The sequence below is a fragment of the Sinohyriopsis cumingii genome, chromosome 8, assembly GCF_028554795.1.
Source record: "Sinohyriopsis cumingii isolate HCF-2022 chromosome 8, ASM2855479v2, whole genome shotgun sequence".
Classification (NCBI taxonomy): domain Eukaryota; kingdom Metazoa; phylum Mollusca; class Bivalvia; order Unionida; family Unionidae; genus Sinohyriopsis; species Sinohyriopsis cumingii.
In genome coordinates this window covers 56720433-56742127 of record NC_142968.1, presented here as the reverse complement: position 1 = coordinate 56742127, position 21695 = coordinate 56720433, and the positions used below count along the sequence as shown (strand labels likewise).

Genomic DNA, 21695 nt, shown 5'->3' with positions numbered 1-21695 from the left:
ATCCAAACTACATATATTTTGTTAAGCATTTTTGTGAGTTTGAATGATTAGAATTGTGGCTATGATGGCCTCGAAAAGTCAAATATAGGCTGTAATGTCAATGTAGGCAACACTGAGTGGAATAATTTCTTAAATTCAGATGATTTAGTAATATGTAGACAGTGAAATGGTGGATATAGAGGTTGAGAATGGTCAGTTACAGTTGGTCACACAGCTTCACTGACTTGACAATGAATGAATTCTCTCAAGATTTTAAAGCATTAAAAAATGTTCAGTGAAAACTTTTTAAAAAAATTTATGACTATAGAGGTCAGGTTTTACTCTTAAACATGTAACAGAAATGTACCAAAAGGGGAAATGGTTAAAATGTTGAACTTAATTTACACTGCTATAAGGCAGGACTATTCCCATATTCATATATATAACAATTGTTTTATTTATTGCACACTACACTATATGGCATTGGCACACATATTGACAGCCTACACAGTACCTGATGCAGTGAGGTAAAGAGTTGAGGTGCTCCCTAATTGGAAGAAAAATTCCCACTTAAAATTTGTTTAAGTTTTGTTTTAAGTTTTGTTTTTAATATTTTACTGTCATTAAACAGGAAAGAACTGATTTGCTTCTTTTGAAAGTTGATCATACCAGTACAGAGAAGTTTTTAAAAAAAATGTAGTTATTTGGTATGGTTCACACATAATAGATCATCATTATAATGTTTATATATTGACTCAAATTTTTAAAAATACTTCACAAAGTCAGCATAGTAGCTGAACTTATAAGCAGCATTTTTCAGTTTTATTAGAGAAAGGAGTTTGGAATTTGGTTTGAAAGTTTATAGTAGATGACAGTAAGCTTAGTAGTAGATGACAGTAAACTCAGTAGTACATAACAGTTAACTAGGTGGTAGATGGCAGTAAACTCAGTAGTAGGTGACAGTAAGCTCAGTAGTAGATGACAGTAAACTCAATAGTAGATGACAGTAAACTCAGTTGAAGATACTCTAAAATAATTGGTAACATTTCTTATCAATCGCATGGTTATGACTGGTATCAAAATGTAATTTGGCTGATATATTTCCCAAATTAATTTGCTGTCTTTCAGAAACTGGAGACAGAAATTGAGGAGATTCAGTCCAGTTATCGGGTTGGCTCTGTGCTTTGTCTGACAGAACAACTGAAACTTGCCCTCATCACAGAGGCAAGAAACTGGAAGTTGGCATTCTCTAAAGCCTTGAATGAGAAATGTGCCAAAGAGATGGATGAAATACTGGAATTTACAGAGAATCTGATGAAGAGGTTGTCACGTCCTTGCAAGGACCTTGATGACATCCGTGCCCATATGTCTGCACTTGGTGAAATTCGGGAGGCTGAAATTCGCATTGATATGACCATCACACCCATAGAGGAGTCCTATGCCATGCTGAACAAGTACAATATTTTCTTCAATGATGGGAATGCTGAGAGAGTGGATTCCTTGTCCTATGGATGGAAAAAACTGAAAGCACAGGTAATCTATGTTTAAGCGTTTTACATCTGCAGTGCGAAATGTTTCTATTTTCTTTGATGGAATTGTCAGGAATTGTTTGGTGCTACCCTAGTTGAAAATTTTGTAAGCTTTTTATACATGCATATTTTGAGATGCTCTTTGCACTGTTAATTTTAGCACTGTTTGCATTTTTGACAGTATAGTCAAAATCACAGTTCCATACTATCAAATATTAAGGCTCTATAGTACACAAATGTCCATATTTATAAACCAGGTATATTTCACATTTAAAACCTCTGTCCTCTACATTATGACAATAAAATATTCTGTCATAAAGCAAGAAAATGATAATTATAATTGTTATTATTATTTACAATTGTATGCCATAAAATTGAAAAATCTTTTAGTCATAATTTATAAATAAATGGTGCAAAATAATGGAAAAACCATAGAGATCAGTATCCATAGGTACATGTAGTTGACAGTACAAGTTATTATAACACATTATTATATGTAAACCACTCCAGTGGCCTAGTGGTTAGAGCATCCACCTCGGATGCAGTAGGTTGCAGGTTTGAACCTCAGCTGGGTCATACCAAAAACTTTATAAAAATGGTACTAACAGCTCCCATGCTAGGCTCTCATGATCAAGAGGTTAGTGTTAGGACTGATCGGCTTCATGTCAGGATAATGTGACTGGGTGGGACATCATGCTACATGTCTGCTGCATGATGCCGTAGTGCTTGGCATCACTATAAACTGCCACACTGCAGACATCGTAGCAGTATGACTGAAAAATTGTTAAAACTATGTTAAAAATCAAAATCACACACTTATTATATATTCCTATTATTACTGTTATAATGTCAGGTAATACAGTTTGGGATTTGACCTTGCATAATAGTGTCACAAAGCTATGCTCTTTTATACAGCAAAGTCTTTCCTGTTAATTGATAGGTGGGATCATTTTTATTAGACATATACCTGTAATTTACGAATGTTGCATAAAATAATATGCCACTAACTCATAACAACTCTTGGTATTTTTTAAATTTTTTTCATTAAATGAATATTGTACTAAATAGCCACTCGTAAATAAATCCTTTATGTAATCTGTTCTATAGGCCCATCAAGTCCAGGATCACTTGCTGAAGATACAGCCAGACTTCAAGGCCAGTCTTCTGACTGGTGTGCAGCAGTTCCAGATTTCCTCAAATGAATTTGTTTCCTTGTATGACTCTAAGTAAGTTGAGATAGTTAAATAGGCATAGAATCTTCAGACACTGAATCTTTAGGATGAATCATCATACAGTTAAATCTGTCTTTAAAGAAGCAACATTTTATTGTTAAGAAAGTTGTCCCTTATGTAGTGGTTAAATATGTGGATACAGTTTAAAAAAGGACTTTTGGCTAGACTGTTCATAGAGATGGCCTGTTTTCTGTTGTCCATCACCAATCTGTTGTATATTGTTAGACATTCCATCACAGATTTGTTATTGCTACTATTTCTAATCTACCAGGATGATTGCCATGAAACTTCACACACACACACACACACACACACACACACACAAGGTCATCGCAAGGTTTAGTTGATCCTAAATGAAAATGCTGCTGCTCAGACATCTGATATGACCACCGATGACAGCAGCCAGAATGGATGTTCATATCAGTAAACAATGTTAATTATGATGTCTACTTGGTCTTAAATAAAAATAGGGCCAATAAGTCATCCAGTATGGCCATTGGTTTTCACCAGAAGACTATGTTGTCTAGTTGGTCTTAATTAAAAACTGTGCCAATTTGATACCTAACATGGCCCACACAGCTGCCATCTTGAAAATATTGTTGCTGCTCCACATAATTGGAAAATAGTATTAAAATTGGGTTTTCGCCAGAAGACTTCTTATGATGTTTGATTCGTATTAAATACAAGAGGCACCAATCTGACATCCATTATGGCTATTATCTTGAAAATCTTGTCATTTCTACTCCTCCTGAATGGAAAATCATATGGACATGCTATTTTGCCCCAGAAGACTAATTATGTTATCTAATTGGTCCTAAATGAAATGGTGATGAACTGATCTCAGATATAGCTCCCACAATGAACAGATTAAAAATCTTGTCACAAATTCTCAGACTCAATTATCATATTAACATTGGGTTTTCACCAAAAGATTTCTGATGGTGACCAGTTTCGCCCAAATGAAAATGGTTCCAATATTACATCAAATAGTGTTGCCATAGTGGCTAATTTGAAAATCAAAGCACCCAGGAATATCAGAGATGGTTTCAGTACTGAACTGTTAAAAAATATAAATATTGTTATCTTAATTTCCTGACATTCTTTTCAGCCATATTGTGTCAGACCCATCAAATGGCAGTCCTATTTGTAGAACTCTGTGCATTTTATCTGTGAGTTATGCAAGAACACTTTCTGAGACACCATAGGTGGTTTGGCTATCTCAAGATTCACTAGTGTAGGATATCAACTACTGTGTATTTCTCAGTTTAAAATATTTTATTTATGATAGGTCTGAATATTACAAAGCTTGAAATATCTGAACCCTTTACCTCATGTAAGTACCTTTGGATGCCTCTACTCCATTCTCATGGAAGAGTCTTTTGATGCCTCTACACTATTCACATGGAAACGCCTTTTGATGCCTCTACACCATTCTCATGGAAGCACCTTTCAGTGCCTGCTGTGTACATCACCCATTTTGAGCTGGTTTTCATAGTGCCACCTTTGGGAAAAACACCTATTAGATACTACATTCATTGATGTGAATGACCATTATGTCAGATCATGTGATCACTGTTGAAGATCTGGTTGAACTCTGATATTTAAAGTAACTGGGTTGTAATCTCCACTCTCCAAAATGGAGGCCACAGATTTCTTTCAGTACTTTCTCAAGTTTTCACAATTAGAATTGGAACTATGAAAGCTTCAATAACTTAAGTAAAGGCTCTGATATTGATGTAGTAGCAATTAGTTTTTTTAAATTATCAAATTCAGATAATTTAGTGATGTAGATGCAGACAAAGAACTTGTAAATTTCGAGTATGAGAAATGACAGCTACAGTTGGTCATGCGGTTTCACTGACTTGACAGTGAATAAGTTCTCTCAAGATTTTAAAGCATATAAAAAATTCTTCCATGAAAAAAAAAAAATACATCTATAATGATCAGATTTTACTCTTAAATCTCTCCATACATAATATATATGTACCAAAAATTTAAAGTGGTTAAAATTGGTGTTCATCATAACATATACTACATTGCTTAACAGTTAACAGGCAGGCCTATGTGTATGGAGTCAAATAGGTAACAGGTGTTCTATTTATAGTGCACTGCACTGAGTAACTTTGTTACATGTATATCGAAGCTAAAAGCCGTACACTCTATAAGGTAAAGGGTTAAAGTGTTAATGTTTTAGGACCAAGACCATAAAATGATGAGAGGAATTTGCTTTCATGGAATTAAAAAATATATTCTGATTTCTGAAAGGTGTATGAACATTGGAATACTGTATACATTCACATACAATTTAAATCCAACTGCTGAAAACATAGACCCTGATCTGCTGTCACATAATGCACTGGCAGATCAGGGTTGACGTTGTTTGTTAGACCTAACAAACATCATTGACCCAGATTTGCTTGTCTATTATGCAGTGGCAGATCTGTATGCAGTTTGTAGCTGAATCCAACTTGAATGTGAGTGTATACAGTAATTGTGACATCTTTGTATAAGCTAATTGGGATATCAGTTCCTTTCCAAAAATACTTCCCAAGATCACAGACATTAGAAATCACAACCTTGAGAATCCAGGAAATATTTCCTTGTCCTTGGTCTGTATTTGAGGCAAATGGCTTAAACAAACTGTTCTGCTGAAGAAAGAGACTCGGTATGTTCCACTATGGTTGTCAATGTGGTATTTACATTTTTATTTATGACATAACTGTATTGATTTTGTTTTGTCAAGTGGTTTTATACAAAACCACCTTATATTTTTAACAGAGGACCCATGGAAGATGGCGTTCATCCTCGTGAAGCATCAGATCGTCTCAACATCTTCCAAGCACAGTTTGATGAGTTGTGGAGGAAATATGTCACTTACAATGGTGGTGAAGAGCTGTTTGGACTTCCTGTCACAGATTATGCAGAGCTGTTTCGGATTCGCAAGGAACTGAATCTCCTGCAGAAGCTGTATCAGCTGTACAACACAGTGTTGGAAAGTGTCAATGGCTATTACGACATCGCATGGGTTGATATTGACATTGAGAAGATTAACAATGAACTGCTGGATATGCAAAACAAGTAAGCTGTTTAATACCATATGTACTTGCTTATAAGTCTGGTCAAATTGCAAACAACAAAAATCCTGTTCTTCCATAGCATAATGTGTCTGCAGATCAGAGTCTGTATTTTTTGTTCTACTGGTTGCTCCTAACAAGCTGCACAGACCCAGATCTGCTGCTGCATTATGCAATGGCAGATCTGGGTCTTTGAAGTTTGCAGTTGGACTCATAAGCATGTGTATACAGTATTTCAAAATTTGCTTGTAGCAAAGTTATATGCATAAGCTGCAGTGAAAATTAAAATAATATTTTTCACATATTTCAGCTCTGAGTTACACCTTACTTCCTGTACTTGATTTCAATATTTGGAACCAGACCCCTTAAGCTGATCCAGATTTCCTCATGTTTTTTGTATCTAGGATTCATAATTAGCGGTAGTCTCTTTGCCCAAGACTATAATTTTACAATTATACTTCTAAATTTCATACTTTTGGTAGACCTGGCTTGGGATTATTGTTGGTAACTATCCTCATATTTTTAAGTATTGATATGTAATTGCAATTAAAAATCAAGATTTTTTAAGTTTCCCTAATTCAGCTACTGGAATTGTTGTTCTTGTCTCAGAAGCATGAGTTATCAGTTATTCATTGATATGAACCAAATATTATTTATGAAGTGTTAGTCAACTTTTGTGGAGCACTAGTAAACTCGTGAGGAATTTAGGCTAGTAGATTTTGTAACATACTAGTCTTGTGACTAGAGAAACATTTATAAAAAAAATTGAGCCATTTTTGTAGCAGACTGAAGCAGATAGTTCTAATTAGTTATGAAATGAGATGATCCCAATTAAGAGCTGTTCATTGAAACCTTGACCTCCTGGTAATAAAACCTGGACATTTTCATGACAGTTTACAAATCCAGTCCAAATTCACCATTAACACATATACATAGTTTGTGATGTAAATCCTGTATAAATATATAGTTTGACCTCTTGTTCTGATATGTGTTTTAGTTTGGTAGATTTTATGCAAGCAATATTTTGAACTCTGATGTCTTTAAAGTTGTAATTTCGAATACAGAATCAAATCTAGATGTAATGTTAGTCCTTCATTTATGATTAGTTCATCATTCAGTCAGTAGCATTGATGTATTTTATTTGCAGATGTCGTAAACTTCCAAAGGCCTTGAAAGACTGGCAGGCTTTCCTAGAACTGAAGAAGACAATTGATGATTTTAACGAGACCTGTCCCCTTCTGGAGATGATGGCAAACAAGGCCATGATGCCCCGCCACTGGGAGAGGATTGCACAAATCACAGGGCACACATTTGATGTGGATGCAGACAACTTTCTCCTCCGAAACCTTATGGAGGCACCCCTATTACAGTACAAGGAGGATATTGAGGTTTTTTTTAATACAATTTATGCTCGTCATTGAATGTTAATGATTGACATGATAATCATCAGATTAACTTTAGTCTGGGATAGCAGTTATAATTTGGAATGATTTTCATCATTTGTATCCAAATTTTACTACTCTAATATATCAAGCTTCCACGATTATCTATAAATTAAATGTAAACATTAATCTTTTTATAACCTGCCATATTAGACCATATTATGATGTTTTCCAAATGTCCATCGGTGACCTATTTCATTTCCACACAATACTTCTAGTTTTCTACCATTTTCAGCTACCAAATTTGTGGATGGTTTGCACTTGGCATAGAAATAAAGCTTATAGATTTTTGAGTAAAAAATTCAAGTTAATGGTCACTGTGACCAAAAGAGAAAAAAATAGTTCATGCACTAAAACATTGGTTCTGCATCACAGACCTCAAGCAAACTTTGTGGATAGCTTGAGGCAAGGTAGTTTAGTTGATGAGCACATACCTTAGCTGAAGACCTGATGGTCAGTAAACTCCAATGACAGCCATGCCTGCTAGTACTTAAATTTTGGACTATTAACATAAGGTGGGCATATTATGTGTCAGTCATAGTACTCCTGTAATATCGACAAGGCTTTCTCATATTTGAGTGACCTTGTTACTTGAGAGGAAAGTACATGTGTACCCTTGCTGTACAGCTACTAACTCAAATGAATAAAATAGCAACATCATAAATGAGCAATTACATTTGTTGTGTAGTTCTGTGCAACACTCATTTACAGATATTGTGGTATGCTCTGTCTGTCAGCCCATCAAATCCCCCCGACTTTTAAATTACTGGATGGAAGGTCACCAAACTTGTTACATATGTTGCCCATGTGATAATTATCTGGCAAAAATGTATAGCTTTTAGTCCTGTCCTCTGTGGTCCCTTGGAGGGTTCAAATGGTTAGTGACATTTTTAAATATTTTGATCCAAAATTTGAACATGCAACAAATAATAATGTTAGATAGATTCCAGTTTGCAAACCTTGGGTCAAGGGTGGGTAATATGTAACAAAAAGGGGTGGGGTGGGAGGTGCCATGGTGTGACATTTAAGGAGTTTGTTTTAAATTTTGTTGTCTCACCTGTGATAGCATGATGAGACCTGGAAATCACATTTCTACCACCATGATTAAAATTGTAACTTAAAGCTGTGTGCCAAAGTTTTTGCAAAATGTATATAGAAAAGAATATGAGTGCATGGGTTGCTGTTGAGGCATTACATTCTGCAGAATCCTTGTTAATTCCTGTGGCTTTTGCAGGACCAGTTTAGATAATTGATCAGTATTACATAACCTTTCTAGGATGTGTGTATTTCTGCGGTGAAAGAGAAGGACATTGAAGCCAAACTGAAGCAGGTGGTCACTGATTGGAGTACACAGGACTTCCACTTTTCTCCCTTCAAAAATCGTGGTGAATTGCTGCTAAAAGGTATTGACATTCATAAATCATGGGAATGACCTATCTTTCTGCTTGTTCTACCAACCATCTCTCATTTTTTTCCTGATTTGTTTTTTGTTTTCTTACATAATAATAATAATAATAATGATAATAATAATAATAAAGACTTTATTTATAGAAGGTAACTCAATTAGTTACAGAACTAATCTACCATGAGGCCTTCTGTCTGTTGTGTACAATATATACAGTATATACAACATGATGTGAAGAGTCTGGCTTGACATAGATGATGTATTTATCTATTTTACTACCATATATACTCACTTATATGTCAAGTTTAAATGCAAACTGCACAACCCTAGATTTGTAATCACATAATGTGCTGGCAGACATGAGTCTCAGCGGCTTGTTTGGAATAATCGGTAGAACTAGCAACATAAACTGTAATCTGCCAGTGCATTAAGTGACAGCATATCGGTCTCTTTTGTTTGCTTTTGAATTCGATTTGTATACAAGTACATGTTATACCCTTTCAGCCACTTTTTCTCCATCTATTTCAAGATCTGCCACTCATCCTGATTTACTCAGGATTATCCAAAACATTTGTTTAGAAAATCTGAAATCCCAATTTTAAAAAATGTCCAAAAATTTGTTCAAAGTACGTTTTTGATTCATGATGGCTGTGAAAACAGTCATACTGTGAAAATTTTAAGTTTCTTTTCACTTTCATCTTTTATGTTGAATTAACACTATAGATCAGCATATTTTTGTTTAGTAAATAGCACAAGACAGCAGAGATGTCAATTCCTTTATAATGTTTTTGTAAATATATGGTTGCGAAACCTGATTCTGATTTTTTCTCCAAATGCTGTTTTTTTTCCCCCATTGGCATCCTGATTTTCATTCCACTCTGGTCACCATCTCCATCTCCCTCTCTTTTTCTGTCTCATAATGGTCAACTTTCCTCACTTACACATAAACATGATTTGAAATGGCAAAAAGCAGTGCAATAAGATTAAAAAATTATGGAAGTTTTGATTGAATAGTTGATTCATGGAGTCCTCATTTACATGCATTTACTGCAGACATATGCTTAGCCTATTGAAACATTCTCTGATAAACCTCTGACTCAATTCAGCCACATCATGGAAAATAGATGCTGAGCAACAGTTACTGACAGTAGCTATTTTGTTTTGTTAGCTGATGTTGTCTGCCTTCACATCTTGAACCCTTTACCTCATGCAAGCGCCTTTGGACACCACTACTTCATTCGCATGGAAGCACTTTTGACGTCTCTAGTCCATTCATCAACCATTTTAAGCTGGTTTTCGTAGCCCCACCTTCAGTGAAAACCCCCTATTAAATACTATGTTCATTTCTGCGAATGACAATTACGTCAGATCACGTGGTCACTGTTTATGCTGTGGTTGATATCTGCTATTTCAAGTAACTGGTTCGTAATCTGCACTCTCCAAAATGGAGGTGGCGAATTTCATTTAGTACTTGTGAAGTTTTCACGATTAGAATCACAACTATGAAAGCTTCAATTACTTAGGTAAAGGCTCTGATATTGATGTAGGTAGCATTTAGTTTTTATAAATTATCAGATTCAGATGACTTATTGATATAGACGCAGACAAAAAGCTTGTAAATTTCGAGTATGAGAAATGGCAGCTACGGCTGGTTACACATTCTCACTGACTTGACGGTAAATGAGTTCTCTCAGGATTTTAAAGCACATAAAAAATTCTTCCATAAAAAATAATTACACAGCTATAACAATCGGACATTACTCTTAAATTTTTCCACACAGATGTGTACCAAAAATATAAAATGGTTAAAATTGCTGTTAAACATAACATACACTACGTTGCTTAACAGTTAACAGGCAGGCCTATGCGTATGGAGTCGAATAGGTAACGTGTGTTCTGTTTATAGCGCGCTGCACTTTGTAACTATGCTTTATGAGGTAAAGGGTTAACTACACTACTGATGATGATTGCACCCACATGTCAATAGATTTTGCATGTTATTTCTACAGTTGTCAGTTCTTTTGAATTTTGATTTGTAAGCATAAATTTACTGATGCTGTGTTTCAGGTGACACCACCACTGATACAGTCACCTTGATGGAAGACAGCTTGATGGTCTTGGGTTCATTGCTTAGCAACAGGTAAAAACAATGACCTTTGACAGTGTTGTTAATCACTGAATATTTGAAGACAGTGTAGTCTTATGCCACTTGTTTAGACTTGTATAAACATTAACACAAGAAAGAGTGAAAAAACAAGCTTTAAAAAATACAATAATTTATTTCCCTGGAAAAATTCTGTAAAAATGAAAAAAATATGAAGTTACGGTTTTATAGAATCAAATTCAAAAATAATCTGAGAATAAAATTTTAGTAGTCCTAATAACAAAATATTCTACTGATTTCACGTTCAAATCTCAACGAAGAATCCAAGTGGAAGATGATGACATATGCTACAATCTGTAGTGTTGAAGTCTACAGTTCCTTGTAGAAATAAGAATTCTCACTTTGATTTCTGATAGCTGAATACATTTTTAGAAAAAACTGTTCTTGTTCCAGAGTATTGCATGAGCACACGTATTTTCCAGAAAAATAACAGAACTAATCCTTTTGAATCCAAGTAATTTGAAATAACTCCAAACCAAGTAATTTGTAATAACTCCAAACAGCACAACATACAATGAAAACTTTAATGGCCCAACTTCTACTGAGAATAATTCTCTAAAACATGGGTTATATGGACTTTCTAAAATGTAAACAAAGGTCACATGATCATCTTCTGGTAGTTTATAGAAGCAAGTACTTGCTACAGATTATTTTGTCCCAGTGAGATCCTGATTAAAACCAATCATTTTTACTCTAAGAAATAAAAAATTGAAAAAATTGTTTATGTCTTAAAGACAAGGTCCCATCATGACCTTGGAAACAACCAATCATTTTAAAATAAAATAGAACTTGTTTATGAAGGTTGCTACAAATTCTGAAACAAGGTCAGGATTTAGATCAACACCTGGTGTTTATAAACTAACAGTCAAGGTCAAACTATTTTCTAAAATAGTATCATCTCTAGTGAAGAAATTTACAATATCATGTAATGAAAAATAAAAAATTGTTTAAACAGACAAACAATTAAATTGAAATAAATATATATTAAATCAGATATAATTAAATCAGATATACATAACAATAGTTTCTACATAATCACATACCACTTGCCAGTAATATTGTTTGCTATTAAAGTTACATTCCATTTGCACACAAAAATGAAATTTGAAATAATTGCATCACATGATTGTGTGATTCTACTGATAAATAGATGGAAAACTATTTTGAACAAAAGTAAACTAGAATTAAAGAGGGAGTTGTCTGAGCATGGACCTGATATGTTAGGTGGATAACAACAATTTAAACAAGGTGGTGTGTTTTCCAGGATATTGATTGCCAAACATCGGTATTGTGAATGTCAAGAAGGCAGTGACAAGGTCATTGTAGCACTTATATAATTTACTTGAGGGTTTGCAAAGCAAAGTATAGAGAGCACAAGCTTTCACTTTCCAAGTGTCACTAGCTTTAACTTTCCAGGTGTCACTAGAAGACTCTTTCTGATAGAACCGTTAACTTGTCTTTCTTTAAAAGTGTTGTAGACATAAAAAATAAAAACAATCATGTGCACTGAGTTCACATTTGCATTTTATTGAAAGCAAGTCTTTTGATAACAAAACCTTCTTGTCACTGAGTAAATAATACTATTTTTGAATCATTACACAAAGGATATCTGAAAATTAACCAAGCCAAACTAATACAACCACTTGATCCTGTTACCCAGCACACATACAAGGTTAACTGCACCACTTTACATTGGCATGCAATGACTAGATAGGTAAAGTATGAGTTGGTGGTATTGAGTTATTAATAAATTTGTGAAGCTAAAAAGTTAGATAAATTACTGCTATTTGACAGGAATAATTTGTTCATTTTGATTGGGCTTTTATGGCACAGCAAAGCAAGGAAGTTATTGAGTACAAAGGCAAATGGAGTAGAGTGCATTGTACAAGGACATGCCATTGTAGCCAGCCATCGATGATCTATTCATAGGATTCAAAACCTCTTTTGTGGCAAGTCTCATGGCTAACTACTGTATTGCTGCAGAGTTCCTGTCTTCATTAGTAACCTCTTACAACATATAGGAGGGCACACTTTGCCAATTCCTTATCCCTGAGCCAAAAGGGGATGATATTGTCGGGTTCATAAGTGAGATTTTACCTATATAATGTGATATTTGCAGATACAATGCCCCTTTCAAGCCAAAGATACAGGAATGGGTACAAAAACTTACAGGTACTACTGAGATCATTGAGAACTGGCTGGTTGTTCAGAACCTGTGGATATACCTGGAGGCTGTATTTGTGGGTGGTGATATTGCCAAACAGCTGCCACAGGTATGTCTTCATCATTGTGATATACCTCATACATAATGTTCAGCAGTTCATTATCCTCATCAGGTTTCACTACCTGATTATAATACATTAACAGTACATCCACTTCCTTGCATATTCAACATACGCAAGCTTTAAAAGATGTTTATAGTGGCTTTTGGCTTGCTGTAGAAACAAAAATAGTACCAAGTAAACATCCATTTCTCCAGAAGTACAGCTTCAGTGTTTGTTTTCATTTTGTATATCTTTATCCAGGTGTAATTCCAATCTTTATTTTTTAGTTCATCTCACTTAATATGGTCATTCATCCTTCATGCATTGCACATTCACAGTTATTATTTACAACTATAATTTTTTTAAAAACATGACATATTCATGCAAGTCTTTCAGTTTGGTTCATTGGATGCCAATTTGTTATTTTACATGGCTGCCATGACTAAAAGTAGGAAATCATTTAAATACTATTTTTCTCAAAAACTGCTTATCAGCGTTGGACCACATTTGATACAAAGCAGTTCACATCAGGGTATTTACAATTTATTCAATTGCTGCTGATCCATCATTCATTATGGCTGCCATTACTACAAGTGTAAAAATCTTTAAAAAGCTTCTAAAACCCCCAAAAACACAACCCTGCTAAACAGAATTTCACAAACTTTTACAGTACTTTGGCTAAGAGGCCTTAAATAATTGTACAAATGGTACAATAATTTTGAAACAATTGTTTTCATAACATATGTGTTCAAAAGCAGTGGAAGAAATTTCTGTAGAAGGCATCATGCTCACCTAGATTCTTTTACCAACTGCTATTGTGTTTAGCAGTTTGGTAGATGTCAGCCTAGTGAGCAATCTCAGACCCACATTGGCCTCTTGTTCATTGCAATTTTTAGTGACTAAAGAAGCTAATGCAAGAAAACAAACATGAAGGGTGATTACAGGGAACCATGCTGTAACATGCTTCATTGCAAGACAAATTAAAAGATTACACAGTTACATCATAACTCTTGATTGTTTGTCTTATTTAAGACACAACCCAAAACATTAGTCAGGCTGAAAAAAGGATTTAAAAAACCCATAAACTTTCATAAACCTATTGATTATATATTATAATTAATGTTCTTATACCATGGGGCTATTTTAGTATCAGTTGTTACATAAATTGGCAGGTAGTAAAATTACTTTATGTTTGACTGGTATTTTATTTAGCCTCATAATACTGTACACACATTTATCAACTTCTGATCATTCTTGCTATACCATGGTTCAGTATGTAACACTGTTAGCAGTTATCAACCCCAGCTACTGTATTATAGCAGAGTTTATTCCACAAATTTTCCATCACGGTTATAACTATTGTGGATGAGTCTTTGAAAGAAATACATCAAACTGAAGTGTTCACAATGACGATATATATCTTACAGGAAGCCAAACGTTTCAGCAACATTGATAAGTCATGGCTGAAGATCATGCAACGTGCACATGAAAACCCAAACGTGGTTCAGTGCTGTGTTGGAGATGACACTATGCAGCAGTTGTTGCCACATTTGCTGGAGCAGCTAGAAATTTGCCAGAAATCACTCACAGGTTACCTTGAGAAAAAACGTCTTGTCTTCCCACGATTCTTCTTCGTCTCTGATCCCGCGTTGCTTGAAATCTTGGGTCAGGCCAGTGATTCTCACACAATCCAGGTATGAACTATGATTAGCATTGTATCTCACACAATCCAGGTATGAACTATGATTAGCATTGTATCTTGTGAATAAGTTGCTTTAAGTATTATTATCATCAGTGTTATTTAGAACATTTCTTTTACTTTCTTGAATTAATTAATTTTGTAGGTATCAGTTTTCATGGTTTTTGCCAAGAAATGAGTTGGGGTTTTTTTGTACTTGAATTCCTAGTTTTTGGGACAGGTTACTATTGTTTCCACAGAAGGATCTTTATTTATTGGAACTTTTAAATTTGTTGCAACCAAAAGGCCATGAAAATTGATAACCCACCAAAGTCCACGAAAATTGGTACCCCACAAGTAATAGAAGTTCACAGTATTATCAATGGTACCCTATTAACTCTCTTATAAATTGGGTAATTGCTGACTGTATAGACCCTGATCTGCTGTTGCATAATGAACAGACAGATCTTGGTCGTTTGTTTGTTCTGCTGATTACTACCATACTATTCTCTTACCTCCATGTTTCTTTGTTACCCCCCCACCAGTTTTTAAAATGAAAAACATCTAGCATATCTAGCATATAACAAATGCACACAATTGAGTCATTTCACTCATCAGTCTATAATTTCTAACCTGATTGTCACCAGATTCCTCTAACACTGTCATCTTGTTGATGCTTCAAATACAATGGATGCTCTCATTGTAAACAATCATACTATCCTTTTCCAGTTTCTAGAACACTTCATGTTCAGTTCATCTGCATCCTTGTAATGTCTAATTTTAATATTTCTAAAAGGATTGAACAAAATTAAAAACGTAATTCTTACATACTTGTTTTCTAAGAGATATAACTCTCAAAGTTTGGGAAATTTAAGAAATTACGTAACACTTATTGAAGACAGTGTACTACATCCCATGTGTTGTTCGAAAATAAAAAAGACTGGTCCATGCAAACATGGTGCCATATTAAGAAATTCCCATCTGAAACCAAATGTGAAGAAGATGACAGTTAGAAACCCCTTCATAACAGTTAGGTTAAAATTATAAATTGATGAATGAAATGACTACGTTTTCTGTATTTTTTTTATATCTTTGTAACTTTTCATTTTTAAGATAATTAGTGAAATACAGTGAGATGGTAATTGAATAATATAACAAACTGCAATGGTATTTATTATATACACTATTTTGCCATGTGGTCTTTTATGTAAATAATGATGCCACAAGTATTTGGATTTGTGACTGTTGAATCTCTTTTGATCTGTGACAAGTTATAATTAAAGAAAACAAGTACCTGTGACCTGTTTGAATCATCATTTTTATTATGTTAATCTCTCCAAGTTGAAACTAGTCCAGAGGGAGATTTGATTTAGTCTTGTGAAAGAAAATGTTTGCCTTTTCTGGTATATTGCTTGACATCATCTATCATTAATCTGAGTGGTCACAAGACCTTTGTGATTCATATCATGAATCTTAGTGGCCACTAGACTTTTGTGATTCACAGTATTAATCTGAGTGGCCCACTAGACTTTTGTTAGTCACAGTATTAATCTGAGTGGCCCACTAGACTTTTGTGAGTCACAGTATTAATCTGAGTGGCCCACTAGATCTTGAGTAGTTTAAATAGTAATAATTATAATTACAAGTTGAGTAGTACTAATAGTAGTGATTACAAGTAACACTTTGAGTAGTATTAATGATAATGATTACAATTTCAGTTTGAGTAGTGTAAATAGTAATGATTAGAATTTCATTTTGAGTAGAATGAATAATATTGATTACAATTACAATTTGAGTAGAATGAATAGTAATGATTACAATTTCAATTTGAGTAGTTTAAATAGTAATGGTTACAATTTCAAGTTGAGTAGAATTAATAGTAATGATTACAATTACAATTTAAATGCAAATTTCATTTATAGAATCATCTGCTGAGTGTGTTTGACAACACAAAACTTGTTACATTTGATGAGAAAGTCTATGACAAGATATTGGCTATCAACTCCCAGGAAGGGGAAAATGTTCACCTGGATGAACCAGTGTTGGCTCAGGTATTGACAAATAATTACATAAAGCAAGGCTTAGCGGATGATACACATTGAACAAATGAATGTTATAACCGGAATAGTCCTTGAGTTTAAGTGTATCCTTGAAAAATCCTTGAACTAAAAAAAGTTCGTTTTGTCCCTAAAAATCTTTAAATTTGTGGAAATAAACATTTCTTGAATTCTGCCAAAAGTTCCTTGAATTTTTCAGAAGTCTTTCAAAACAATAAAATGAAGTAATATGTCACTTTTTAAATTCATGATTTTTTTTGTGATCTGATAAAGTTGGGTGGATCAAATGACTCATGACCCTGGTAGTTGCTAGATGGAGTAGTGTTTCTTCATTGTAATGGTGTAATTAATGACTGATTTAGTAAGAATTTTGACCCAACTAGGTATAAACTTTGTTTGTAATTCAAAATGGGAGCATTACCCACTTTCCATAAGAAGGCGTCATTTAGACATTTTGAAGCCCTTGAAAAGTCAGGGTTGTACAAACAATGAGGTGTGATTTTTTTAATCCCATCAGTTTCAGGCATGAAGGAAAATGATCTCAAACTTATGTGTAAGAGACTAATTTTCAATACTACATCAACCCAACATGGCCACTTGAATCTTAATCATGAAAAGACTGTAACATTGTAGACTATTTATATAGCATGCGGAACAGTTCGACTTGCTGTTCTTCTACATGTTGATCAAATAAGAAAGGTTTTCAATATATCCAATTCACATACTGTTGTGAAAGCCATCTCCACATGTGACCAGACTGTATCTAAAGTTAAATATAAATTTCTTGAATTTGTTTTACTGGCCAGGAACTCAGATTCTGGGAACCAGGTCTGGAAAAGTTAATTATTTTTTGGTTACTTGATAAACTGGTAATAAAAGTAACACTATGACTTTCAGTTATAAGTAGTCAGTATTTCTTATTTACTGCAAAACACCATTAAGTAGTGCACATTTGTGTATAGTTCCTTGATAGAAACTTTCATTTGTGTATTTCTGCTATGAAATTTATGTAACTTGTTGAATTATATACTGACACTCCAAGCATAAGATTCGAACTTAATTTGTTTTTAAAAATTTCAAATCTAATAAATGCCAGTGAAAAAACTGTAAAAGAGAGCAAATTTATAAATAAAGGTATGTTAAACAAAGTTTAATGTACACCTTTATTTTGACTTCCTTTGTTTTAGGGTAATGTTGAAGTCTGGCTGGGTGACCTGTTAAGGATTTCTCGGAAATCTGTCCATAGTGTAATCCGGCAGGCAGCTGTCACCATTCAGGATCCAAATTTCAAGCTGATAGAATTTGAGAGCATGTTCCCAGCTCAGGTACATTTATTGCATTGTCCTTAATGTTGAAAGGCTGTCACAGTATCAGTCCAATTTGTCTTGGTCATGGTATTTATTCGGTCTTCTCAAACTTGCATAAAGATGCAAGAGCATGAATATCCAATTTATCATTATATCTTTCTAGCTACATTTCTCTTGTCTTATACCTAGAAAACTTTGTTTTACCTAGCAAGCACGTCCTTTGAAGATTAATTGCTCTTTTACCTCTGCTGGTGAAAATTAGTTATTGCCCATGTGCCTTTTCTTTATCAAACTTATCCTAAGTGTTGATCTATCTTATTAAACTTTTGTTAAATATGAGTTTTTGATATTCCGTTATCCTTTCAAATGTTTCTTTGGCAGTAGCAGCACACTTTTTCATTAATTTGAAGCTGACTTTTACATTAATTTGAAGTTACATGCAAGTATGCCTCTTTTTAGGAAATAAATTTTGCACCATTGGCATGCTGCTTTTTATAATTTGTTTTTATACAAGATATCTATTTCTATCTATTTATCTACTGAGGCCCAAACTTAATGTAAATAATAATGGATATACTTGAAATTGTATGTAATTTTTACCTATGACTTAGTTACTAATTAAAATCATTATGAACCACTGATCAGAAATGCTTATTTGACAAGGTTTTAATTGGATGACATTTATACAGATTTTGTTTCTTTCCAGTATTGGTTGAGATTTTGTTCTCAGTAGAATTTTGTTGTACTGTTTTGTATCGGACCCTTACATAGAAATGCTTTCTATACCATGCTAACCATTTCTTTTCAGATAGAAAGAAAAATTTAATTTTAATTTCAATAAGTGTCCAAAAAAACAAACAAGCGAATAACAAATTAGAGCCTAAGTAAAGAATACTACACCTACAACCTCAGGCTCCCCTTTAATCAAACAGGAAATGAGTGACACTTTATGTGCATGGAAGTGAATGAAAACAAACATTACCTGCTTGGTTTAATCTCATTTACTGTATTGTTTGGCATTTGTCAATACTTTATTGACCTGGAAGTCTCCAACTTTCATTAATGCTGTAATTTTGATATGCAGATAGCAAAATTGAAAATGGGTCATATAGCTGTACCAGTTCTTGCTCAGTTACCATGTCAATAAATTGTTATGAAGTAATATAAATGCTTTTATACTATAAATTTTATAATTATTTTGTATTCATTTGTATGTGATTGATTGTATTTCTGATTTCTCCAACAGTTAAATAAACATAATGATACAAATAGAATTCTTTTGAAATTATGTTCAGAAATCAATAGGTATGAAAAAGTTATGTTATCAGAACCTTTTTGGTGTCTGAAAATGTATATTGTCTGATAACAGACATTAATATAGTATGTATCTGTTTCTGTTCATGGTAGGTGGGTCTCCTTGGGATACAAATGGTCTGGACTCGAGACTCAGAGGAAGCTCTGACAAATGCCAGGACAGATAAGAAGATAATGCAAACCATGAACCAGAAATTCTTGGATATGCTGAACGAACTGATCAACCAAACTACACAAGATCTGTCCAAGATAGACAGGACCAAATTCGAAACCCTTATCACCATTCATGTCCATCAAAAGGATATCTTTGATGACATGGTGAGTGAAGAAAGATTTCTTTTGCAAAATTTGTCATTCTTTTGAACTTGCCTGCTCCTGTGTACATACCACTATGATTTTGGCTAATCATAGCAATTTTATACATTGGATTTTGTCTTATATTCACCTGTGTATGGATTACACATTCAGGTTCAGTGATACAATGAAATGAAATAAAGCAATTAAAGACTAGGCTTGTCACTTTTTAAACCCATGATATTTTCCAGATATTTTTTTATATGTGAGAAATGAATAGAAAAGAAGGTTCTTGCTGACCACTGTGTCACACTTCTGGAGGTCTTAAGGACACAGAAAACTATCGGATATCATCTTTGAAGAAAGCTTCAGAAATATTTTACTTTTTATCCTTTATGCATTGTGCTGATGTAAAAATATAAACTAATGACTACAGTTCAGGGAGAATTTTCAAACTAACTACATTGGGAACGATGTCATTGTTACATGAATGAATCACTGATTAACCATTTGGAAGACAGATTTTACTAGCCTGTGATATTGGCTTGCTAATTTAGGGCAGGTACCAGCAAACTGATGACTTTCTTAGACAGGATGCTTTTTTCTTCCATTTGAAAACCAGTTTCTCTGATTCAATATTAATGAAAAGAATTGGCTGGAAAACCAATCTATGTAATAATTTATGGTTTAAGAAGGAATCAAAGTGGATTTTACGGATATGACTTGTGAATTTTAAATCACTGAAACATGATTGTGGAGAGTAATCTTTTTGAACTTTGTTCTATGTCACATCAGAAAATGGAGAAATCAAGAGAGTGTTTTCGAAATTTAAAAGAATACCTAAGTGATGTAATACACCACTCAAGTTTAGGACTTCATCATGTGTGTTGCAAGGTTTTTGGAGTCAACTTTATGATCAGTCACAGTGGAGAGTTAAAATTATTGGCTAGATAAAGTTTTTGCTTATAGAATTGTAAATTGCTCATGTTTGAATTCTGGCATTGATCCACTTGGATTTTTCCCATTTGTATTTGGATATGGGCACTGATCCACTTTGATTTTTTTTCTCCATTTGTGACACAAACTTTAACCATTTATAGATCCAGCTGATTAAAGAAGTAAAGATATTAAAGATATATTTTTCAAACAATTTATAGCAATCATGACATTTATTATGTAGATTATACTTGTAATTCTCAAATTACTCTTTTGTCCACTTGGATTACCACAAAAAATATCACTTTCCATTGAGAAAAGCAGTTGCATCATTAACATCAGTAAGATTCTTCGAGAAGTCATATTACCCATAAGTGGCTGTATTAAAAAGAAATACTTCTTTATCTCCAAATCTTGTATCCATAAATGTTAGGAAAAGTAACTTATGATGAAACCTAGAATATGACCACTTGTTTCAAATGTATTAAGTTGTATAGTTATCCATTCATTAAATTATGAAGGTTTACATGATTTAAATTAGGTTTTAAATGATGAAATGGTTGACAATTTCTAGCATATAGGGCCTTTGCCTAATTATATGTGAACACTTACTCCAATCAGCTGATGTATTATGTGACAATGATCAGTGTCTATACTCATTGCAGTACTTAGGCAGATTTGATATTGTTATACAGGTGAAGATGCACATTCGATCACCAGGTGATTTTGAGTGGCTGAAGCAGTCCCGTTTCTACTTTGTTGAAGACATTGACAAATGCCAGATTTCCATCACTGATGTGGACTTCACCTACATGAACGAGTTTCTGGGCTGCACAGAGAGACTTGTCATCACTCCTCTGACTGACAGGTGAAATTAAATAAGAAATTTCTTGAATATAGTTAAATATTCTAACTTGTGCCATCAGATAGTGGTCAGCTTGTTTACATAAATTTGAACCTTTCTCAGGTAAACACCATAGTCTTTAATCATTATATCACCACTGGCATTCTGCCTATCAG

General features: G+C 33.9%; 1 protein-coding gene across 1 annotated transcript in view; it reads left to right on the top strand.

The window, feature by feature from the left end:
• Window positions 1-21695, top strand: part of LOC149793583 (dynein axonemal heavy chain 5-like) — a 229214-nt gene that overhangs the window by 88802 nt on the left and 118717 nt on the right. The window contains exons 26-37 of the mRNA XM_089967542.1: window positions 1108-1512; window positions 2616-2734; window positions 5519-5818; window positions 6962-7202; window positions 8533-8659; window positions 10729-10801; window positions 12945-13098; window positions 14517-14783; window positions 16690-16818; window positions 18012-18149; window positions 19539-19763; window positions 21371-21543. Of these exons, the coding sequence (XP_089823668.1) occupies window positions 1108-1512; window positions 2616-2734; window positions 5519-5818; window positions 6962-7202; window positions 8533-8659; window positions 10729-10801; window positions 12945-13098; window positions 14517-14783; window positions 16690-16818; window positions 18012-18149; window positions 19539-19763; window positions 21371-21543 (2351 nt within the window). The remainder of the gene's footprint in view (window positions 1-1107; window positions 1513-2615; window positions 2735-5518; window positions 5819-6961; window positions 7203-8532; window positions 8660-10728; window positions 10802-12944; window positions 13099-14516; window positions 14784-16689; window positions 16819-18011; window positions 18150-19538; window positions 19764-21370; window positions 21544-21695) is intronic.